Source organism: Tuber melanosporum, assembly GCF_000151645.1.
Source record: "Tuber melanosporum whole genome shotgun sequence assembly, scaffold_211, strain Mel28".
NCBI lineage: Eukaryota > Fungi > Ascomycota > Pezizomycetes > Pezizales > Tuberaceae > Tuber > Tuber melanosporum.
In genome coordinates, this window is record NW_003298877.1 from 120,483 (window position 1) to 130,516 (window position 10,034).

At 45.6% G+C, this 10,034-nt stretch overlaps 1 protein-coding gene; it reads right to left on the reverse strand.

Moving 5' to 3' along the window:
- Positions 1 to 4,033: 4,033 nt before the first annotated feature.
- The window catches only part of GSTUM_00000673001 (uncharacterized protein), a gene marked incomplete at its 5' end in the record, with an annotated part of 9,498 nt that continues 3,497 nt past the window's right edge, over positions 4,034 to 10,034 (reverse strand). The window contains 3 exons of the mRNA XM_002838008.2: positions 4,034 to 4,625; positions 4,677 to 5,046; positions 5,117 to 5,982. Of these exons, the coding sequence (XP_002838054.1) occupies positions 4,362 to 4,625; positions 4,677 to 5,046; positions 5,117 to 5,982 (1,500 nt within the window). The 3' untranslated portion in view covers positions 4,034 to 4,361.

The window sequence follows — 10,034 nt, forward strand, 5'->3', positions numbered from 1 at the left end:
CACTAATTCATGAGCGAGATATATCTCTCTTCTTACGCCTAAACTCGCTTCTTCGTTCCAGGCATTCTGCAGTTGACACCTATCATCTGTGGCATTTCAATTGTTTCCTCGCTAAAGCACCTTACCTGGATAGGCGAATATGACATATCAATTGAACGGGTAATGTACTGTACATTACCCCCGCTCTCACCTTGGCCACCGGCACCCGGCACCCAGGAGTGTGCTTTCATCCCCACACCAAGGTTTTGTATTCCATAAGTCAGTATGATATCAAGTGAAGAATTGATTCATGATACCCATTACCATACTGGAGGCAATTGCTAGCTCGGCGGAGAGTGGCCCAAAACCCCACACCAGAATTCTATTTTGCACACCTGAGCGCAGCAGGCCGAGAGATAGTTTTCCAATACCCACTCCTAAATTGACAAACAGACCAGGTTGCAAGGACTTCACTCGCAATAAAATATTTACGAATCCATGAAACCGCCCCTTCTTCCTTCTTTTTCTCTCTCTTGGGCCTATAGTTGGTATTGCGAGTACGTGAGTAGATAAACTGCTCTTAAGCCCTAGTGATACACGATCTGATAGCCAGCGGGTGGGTCGTGGGCGGCATCTATGCAACAGGTATGAGGTGCTTACAGCCCTTTCGAAAAAGTGGCATCTTCCTAAGAGGCTTGAGGAAGGCATCTCAAAACTCCCTGAAAAGCCATCCAAGACGCTATTTTCAGGCCTCCACGGTAAAATATTAAGCGATGGTTTATACCATGATAGGCCATGACCGGAGTGAAGTCTCTACACTATAGCCCCCCTGCGCACACACATGAGGCAGTAGGGCCGCAACAGAAATAGTCACTACCTGAAACTCTCAATACATTCATAATACACCCAAAAAATCATACAAATCATAGGAAAATTACCAAAAATAGACTCCAGCGAGGCCTCGTTTTTGATATATTTCCCCCGGCGGCAAAGATGAGGGTTTTGCGGGGTTTTCTTCCTTAGAAATGGAGCTCTTGTTTTGGCTTTCGGGTGGCCGGAGTAGCAACCCGAGCACTCGCAGAGGGACTTCGGAGTAAGAAATCGGCGACGGAATGTATGAGTACAGTGCGCTTAGAGTTCAGTTAGTTAAGCTTAGGAGATGGCGGATTCTCTTGGTGAGGTGAACAATATCAAGCAAACACAAACATCACTTGATAACCCCATTTTTCAAGTTCGCCCGTCGCAACAGTAAACACCGTTGTCAGGGATAGCGACCCCCGACCGCATTCCGAAATCCCTCTAATAATCGGATCCTCTGGGTTGCATGTAGTCCAAAATTCCCTTCTATGGAAAGGAGGCAAAAAACGCCACAGCCACACCCCACCTGCCACCTCCCGAGACAGAAGAAAAGAAAAGAAATCTTGACCCCAGGGTAAGAAAGCCCAATCATAGCACACGATCCAATTACCCGAGTATCATACGTGCAGGTTCGCCGTGGACGCAGAAATGGGTATGACGATTCTCACCTCTCCGCCAGAGTTCGCCAACCGCCAACGAGAATTACACAAGGAGCTGGAGTGATTGGGAAGCTCCACACTAGATGACGAGAGTTGACCAAGAGTGTTTGTAAGGGCGAAACTGCCGCGGCTTGAAGGCGAAATCCTCCACCTTTCATCCACTCGCAGCAGCTAAGGTCGTGCTGCCCATGCCGGTCAACTCATCATCAAAGCCCATCCGAATTGACTTCCTCAAGATCATTTTGGCAAACGTCATATTGGCGATATCGTGGGTCGAGTCGAGCATGATTTCAACCACCAATGTTTTTTCACGGTTGAGTTACATGAACCAGGGTCCTTTGTGTTGGGTGTCGCGAATCCGGTCGATATCGGCAAGCTGTTTTTGCGTAACAAGCAAAAAAACGCTACATACTGGCCAGCGCTGCCCGACAGCGCTTGCTCCGTTTGCTCCTCGATCATCTCTGTGAATGAGTCGAGACCGTGGTATTACCTACGCCCTGAGTTAGTACAGAACCGAGTCTTGCGTCAGGTATCATACCCCGAGGACAGTGGGTGGCGGGGAGCGGTACACGGTGATTTCACCGCTATGGCTTAGAAGTGACGAGTTTGCAGTAGTATCGTACCTCGCAACAAGCAGTCAGGAAGGGCGAAAAGAGATTTGGGGTTTACTGTTACCCGCCATACCGCCAGAGGTCAAACCACAATCATAGGATATCTCATCCGCTGAATGAGGTAGGGGATTGCATAGTGGAAGCAACGGATTTTACAGTATTCCCCTCGAACAAGGAAATGACTACGATATCTATCAAAAACGATTCCAACCAGATTCACAGACCCCCGGCCCCCTTGTCTCCTCCCTCATGGTTGAGGTCTATGACCCAGCGTGCATTCCCAAGTAAAAATACTCCAGGTGGGAAGCCTTTGCTCAAACTGTCGACTATTGTTCTCTTATTTCTTGCTTCACTCCAACGACTCAATGTTAATAAAATTTGAAGGCGTTACATACTAAAATAATAATGCATTTACCCCAATACTGTATACCATAAAGCTAGGAGAATTAGTGCGACGCCACTGACTGTAAAATTGTATGACATGCTGCTTACCAATTCCTAACACAAGCGCTCATCCATGATAGAAACGAAATGATGATACTCCGACACATGTCTACCAGTTGCCAGAGCTCTCCGTAAGAAAAATAAAGCACCTATTCGACAATGTGGAAAGTAAAAAGAAAAAATCTGGCATTACTAAGGATAAAGTGGGGAACTGCCGGGCCAGACCTCCACTCCTCAAAACTAAATCCACCCCATGACCCCGCAGAGATGCCATTCCGTGCAGTACCGGTAGGCTCAAGGTTTCTAGGGAGACTTGAACTACCCTCTTCATGATATCCATCCACCCCCCTCCCCGAGCTGGTTAGGTAGGCTCTCAGGGCATAGTGATAGAGTGACTAACCAATATCACAGTACGGTATCCGGGTCCATTGTTCCCGGCATTCTGTGCGTATTGAATCCGGCAATATCCCACACTGTTAGGGGACAACTTGGGGACCAAATACAAGGGGAGATATGTCAAACACCTTTGCTACCTTCACTATTTTTTAGTCTCTTCATACATCCAGGATTCTGCTAGCCTTATTGCCCCTACTCGCACACCGCCCACTTATTCTCACGTACATACCAAGTTCTATTCCATCCCCACCTACTATCATATCACACCCCTCCCCAGCCCTCCCCACGCCTCAAGAGTACTAAGCTCAGTTAACTTAACCTACCCCACTATTCCAAAATAGTGCTGGAAGCAACAAGCAATAGTCTACTCGCAGTAGAAGAGTGTAACCCCCCCGCACGATTAGCGCAGCACAGTAAAGAGATAGAACCCCAATAGTCCACCGCTTTGTACAGTACAGTACTGTAGGTTTAACATCTGTGCTCGGGCGAGCAAGCCAGAGCCTGTAACCCAAGGCGGCGATCCGCGTCCAGAAGGCTAGGCCCTAACTCCACCACATGAACGCATGAGCCACCCTCCGGGAAGGTCTTTTCCACCCCCCGCTATCACTCCTAGAGCCACAGAAGTACAGAAATTGCTACAGCATCAGAAGTTGTACTCGGGTACGGCACTCGTACGAGTACTGTGTTGGTACAAGTATTTACCGTACGATACGAGTAATGACTTAAGACAAGAACATGTTATAGTGTACTCGTACTGTACCTATGACACTTTCCTTATCGGACGCCACATCAAAAATATTTTAAGTCCAAGATCATCACGAGTTTAGCATCTGCAAGTGCGATACTTCAATAATTGAACTAAAATCACGCAAAAAAAATTTTTTTTGTCGGACACCCGAAAATTACTTATTCAAATATCATACCTTCTTTTTGGTTTGCCTTGCCGATCCCAAAGGTACGATCGTACTTCCCACTCGCTCTGGTACCGGTAGTATGAAGAGAATATTAGCATGCGGTGGGCTTCCACTCTTTAATCACGTCACCCGGTCACACTAAGGCCCAAGCCAAGGCAGATAATATTATGTGTCCGGATGAAATTCAGAAATCAGAAAACGAGTGATTTCTCATGAAATCCTATGATCGAATGATTTCAGTTCCAGCTTAATAAAATATGCCGCGTTCAAATGCTCCCCACTAATTTTTCTCCGTTTCCCCATTTTGACATAAATCAATCAAGCAAGACATCATACTACAAAGATCATCGCCCAAATTCCCATATCTTCAAGCCCATCCAAAATCGGTATAGTGCATACATCCTCCTGTCTCCTAGCCAAATCAACGCACCAACCAAACATGCATGAAATAATAAGCGCGGGTATGGGCTCACTAACCTAGCTGACAAGCAATTAAAAACCTACCTCTTGGGCTCATTCCTCGACAACCATGCCAAAACTCCTGAAAAGCTCCTTCCAGCTTCAGTCCGCTCCTCCGGATCCAACAAATCCCAGAACCTTGTTTTTTGAACCTTGAGCTTATCCCAATCGTTTCCCTCCTCCGTTTGGAAGTACTCGTGGTTTAGGTTGGGCATCTGGCCAGTTTCAAGGAAGCGCAGATACGGCTGGGTTACGGAGATGTGGGTTATGGAGATGTGGTGGTGGAGGGAGGTAAGGAGGAATATCTATATTATCAATTGAGCTCACTGGCGAAGAGAGGCAACCGGGGGGTATACATCATCCCTCCATTTATCATCCTTCCCGACAGCTCTAAACCGGATCTTCTTTTCTGTCTTGCCCTCTGGTCTGCCTTCTCTCGGTCCTTTCCTCCTATCCTGTGCAATACTGAGGGCGGCAGCCACCTCGCGGGTAATGCCGACTACGTCCCCGACTTCTTCCTCGCCGTCAACATCCATGCTATCGTCCGACTGTTTCTTCAAAAATTCGAATTCGTGCCGAACCTGCACGCCCATGACGGGGCCTTCCACAAGGCCGGAGCGAGCCTCGGCAGGGAGGGCGGGGGTAAGATAAATGTAGTTGGTCATGTGCACGAGAAATCGGGACCTCTGGAGTGCGACTCTCGGGGGTGCTCGGGGTGGGCTTTGACTTCTCCAGGTACTTAGTAAGCGTATCCCGATTATTCGAATTTCATATTACGATCAAGAGGGTGTAATACTAGATCCGCACTCCGTACCCCCAGCAGATGGGCTCAATAAAGTTTTTCACAAGCTCTTCCCGGAATTTCTCGGGCATGGAAAATTTCCGACCATCCTCTTCCTCGTTTATTTCCGGGAGATCGCTTAGAGGAGTGGGAGCGGTAGCAGATGGCCCCTCCGGTTTGCCCTTCTTTTCTACCCCGCCTTCCACCACTTCTTCCGCTTTCCTCTTACCGTTCTTGCCGGCCTCGTCGCCTGATGACATCGGTGTTAGGGGATCGGAAGGGGGTTCAGTGGGATAGTATGTTTTAACCATGTCGACCCCTTGATAAAACCTATACATGTGACCTAGCTTGACATCCTTCCTCCGTCTTGCAAGAGCCTCCACTGCGTCATCGTTTGGGATAAGCAATTCCCTCCTTCTCTCGGAAAATATCTTGTCATCATCGACCGGGATAAAGCTGGCTCCACCGCTGGGTAGAAGCTTCTCAACCGGAACATCGTATTCCACCAAAACCCCGAGAGCGTTAAGGTGCTCGGGTGTGACCTCGGTAGCCTTCTTGATCCTTCCAAAGAAGGTATAGAAGGAGCGTTCCTGGGGTGGAGCAGTGAAACTTGAACCTGAGGTTTGAGGGGGAGAGTAGCGGGGGAATATTTTCGGTCCAGTAAACGGTACGGGCGGCTTTATCTCAGGGCCACTGGATGGAGATCTGTCTCGGCCTCGGATCGATGTTGCCGCAACGGCCGCCCAGTTGCAAAACATCGTGGCAAGGGCAATTGGGAGGAATCGAACAGCTGGACGGCTAAGAAGATAGGCGGAATTGGTGATGGGGGACGGGGAGTTGTGGTTTTTGTGATGGAGGGGGGCTAGAATTGGAAAAGGGAGCTAACGGAGTGGGCCGTGGAGGTCGTTGTCAGGGGGCCACCTGCCACGTTAGAGCCTCTCGCTTCGTTGCCGAAATCTGCACTCAAAAAATGCCTGAGGCTTGAGAGTTGCTATCGAACCTATCAAATACCAAGACGAGCGAATATTTCGGTATTAAGGCAGCACAAATAGAAATACTAGTACTTTTTTGGCGAGAATCTTTCAACAGGGCGGGGATGATAGCTTCATAATACCATCCTTGGCAAAATCATTTAAATTGCAACCAACAGAATGTTCTAACTTACCGTACTCGTCCAAAGTTTTCCCCATCCCTCTATTCCTTGAACAATTCAATAAATTTAAATCGGATGTCTGCCGATACTTTCTGAATTTTTCTCTGGAATCCTGAATTCTTTAGCAACCCTCTTGAGATTCTTGACTCCCAAAACATACCATTTTTAAGCGAGAGTAGGCCAATACACGGAAGGGCCTTCCGTGAGTGAAAAATCCCAAATAATATAACAATCACCTGTGTTTATTTTCACCAAAGAGAGTTCATGATGGCAAAACCGGCTGTATTCCGAAGAATTCTCTCCTCAACAGTATCGTACTCGAGTACCACCGGTAGTAGCATTCAACTTGACTTTTACCCCGGGTGCCGTGCCCCCATGCGCGTTAGAGGCGGTTTTCCCTCCTTCGCAATTGACTTCCATACTGATGGTACTTGCAGTGATTACCACCATAGGAAGTCCCAATCTGGATATTACTAACCGTGCCAAGGTTGAGGCTCCACCACAACCCACCGTTGCTTTCGCAACTTGGGCACTCTCTTCCAGAGAGTGACCGACTGCTCAACGACAGATTCAGCTCAACGACAGATTGTACTATCCACCTACCTACAAACCCCCCTCTACCCCACCAAAAAAAAATAAACAGAAATGTCTGAAAAATATAATGAAATAGAAGCTAGTGTTGAGGAAGCATATTTGAAAGCATCAGAATGCAAGAAACCAAATATAGCTGCTATTGTGCAGGAATTTAGTGTTCCTGAGTAGTGCCTGCGTGCACGAGTGAAAGGCTGTCAAATGAGAGCACAGTGGCCAGCAGTTAATAGAAAGCTCTCAGAAATGGCTGAGCATGCCATCTGTTAGTATTTAAAATATCTTGATACAATTGGAATGTCTGCTCATCTTCTTATAATTACTGGATATACAAACAATATTCTTAGAAGAAATCAGCCTAGTATCATGAACACAAACCCCCTGCCAACAATCAGTGAAGCCTGGAGTAAGTACTTTCTGGAAAGACATCTAGAGTTTCATATTCATGAATAAAAGACAATAGAGGAAGACCATAAAAATGTACATGATCTTAATATTATTGCAAATTAGTTCAAGTAATACAAATAGGTATGTGCAGAGAACAGAATCTATGAAGGCAATCAATATAACTTCGATGAAACTGGATTTCAAATTGGTGTCAGAAGAAATCAGTAGATTGTAACACTTGATACTAATCATTAATCATAGCTTGGTAGTACTACGAATTGCGAACTGGTAACTTTATATAACTGGATCAGCAGAGATGGCTGTGTCTGTCACAAATGTGGCTTAACATAGAAAAGGTCTTTACATGACTTATGATTATGAGTCATAGGTATGTTATTGTTTCTGTCACGAATATGGCTCAGCACGGAAAAGGTTTTCACATGACTCATACTTATAAGTCATAGGTATGTTATTGTTTTGCGCATATGACCAATTTAAGTTATATGATTTAGCATGTTATGATTTGTTATGTTTCCCACATGACTCGAATATGAGTTATGGGATGTGCGCCTGACAAGGATTCCGTGCGAGTATGATTTATGTTTTGCACATGACCTTGTTATGATGTCATGAGTTTCATGCATATGACTTAATCGAGTCATATGATTTGTTTATTGTGTTATGATTGGATTATGAGTTTTCACACATAACCTTGCTATGAGGTCATGGGTTTTGAACGTATGACCACTTTGGTTACATGATTAGTTTGTTATGATTTGGTTTTGCACATGTGACCACTTTTGGTCACATGACTATGGGCAGGAAGAACACTATATAAGGAGGTTGATGCGGCCATGAAGGATAGGTTCTTCACACTTTGTTCTAAGTACTTTTCCTACTTATTACTTTAACAAATATAAAATACCTTTACGATCTTTATCTTTATTGCAATGTTATTGTTACGCCAAGAAAAGTTCTTCACTAAGAAAAGTTAGAAAAAGCTTACGATAGGCATTCCTGATAGAAGACAAAGGTCTTGTACTATCGGTAACGTAGGCAGAGGCCTAGTGCGATTATAAGACTTAGGAAAGAAACAGAAGATGAAGAGTAGTATCGTTCCCCATCACCAAGAACTAACAATCCAAGGAGGTATCCTTACATTACAAAGCGTCACCTAGTGCGATGCCAAATGATACATGACGGCATCCTTCAATCCAGATAGGAAAGGAGATATTGACATTGACAATCAAAACCTTAACTTAAGAGGATTTAGCAACGCCCTAGATTATGTTTCAGCAGAACCCTCAAGGGCAGCAAGCCCAGTAACCCCAGAGAAGAGATTATCAGTCGATAGCTCTCCTGCAGGAACCCCACAACCTGAGAGAATGTTACAATCAGCAGTACCTGTGCCATTGGCCCCGACCGCTACAGCACCAGGCACTAGCATACTTGGAATGACTGAGAATCAGTTTCAGGTATTTCTGGCAGCAATACGAAATACAGGACAAGGGAAAATCCAACGACCAAAAGCGAAAAAAAGTGACACGTACAAAGGAGCCAAAGATAAGCTACGAATATTCCTGGCACAATACGAAGGGTATTTTGCCATCAAGGGATAGGGAGAACACCACAATAAGATCAAGATTCCCTATGTGGAATCTCTACTAAAGGAACTCGCGGGACAATGGATTGTGCTCTTCCAAGATGGAAGAATGCAGAGGGAATGGGTCACATACAAGGAATTCCAAGCGACACTCTTCGATCTATTCGGGAATCCCAACGCTAAGGAGACAGTAAGACGAAAGCTGGAGAAACTTGAACAAGGAAAACAGATCTTCTCGGCTTACTGGAACAAATGCTGACTATTGGAATACGAGATAGAGTTTGATGATGCTACTCTCTACATCATCCTCTTAAGAAACTGCAGTGAGAGACTCCGAGAAGTATAGGAATCTCAGACTCGCGCTACACAATAGCAGAACGATTTGCAAGATGGATGATCTATAAGGAAAGCAAACTAAACATGGTTCGAAACAACTTGGAACATACTAAAGTATACAGGGTAGCCCAATTATCCAGAAATGTGGATGAACCTTCAAACCACAGACAACTCTAGGTGAAGGCAGAGCATTACCATCAGGAGAACCAATGGAGTTGGACAAATCAAGGGCAGGACCTGCTCTAAACCTGTCGAAGGAAGAATACGCTAGAAGAATGAATGGAAAACTCTGCTTGAGGTGCAGAAAAGCAGGACATTGGATATGAGAATGCAGAAGCCGACCAGACAGGGGATACCAAGGGACCAGGGTTGCTGGAAACAATCACTTCCAAACTCACAAGAGGAGCAACATTCACGAAATGATCGCTGAAGATTCACCGGTGGAAAATGACAAGGGTCCTCAGTACATAGTAGTTTGGGAGACCCAAGATGTGGACCAGGAAAACTCATCAAATTAGCAAACTACTATACAGTACTACACACGCAAAGAGGAGAAGATGACGGAGATCATGTGATGATCAAAACAAAGATAGACAATGAAAAATATGAAGAAACAACGATATATGCAATGCGCGACTCGGGAGTGACTGAAGATTTTATCGACAAGGAAATCTGCGACAAATACAGCCTCCATACCAAGAAAGTGAAGAAAGCGAGACTAGTCTACCTAGTGGATGGAAAGCCAAGCGCCATGGGCCCTATAACCCATACGGTGGGAGTATCTATGGACATTGACAGCCATAGAGAAACGGCAACCTTGCAGGTTCATATCACCCCTACCCCCGAGGCGCTTGGCTAAGAGTGTC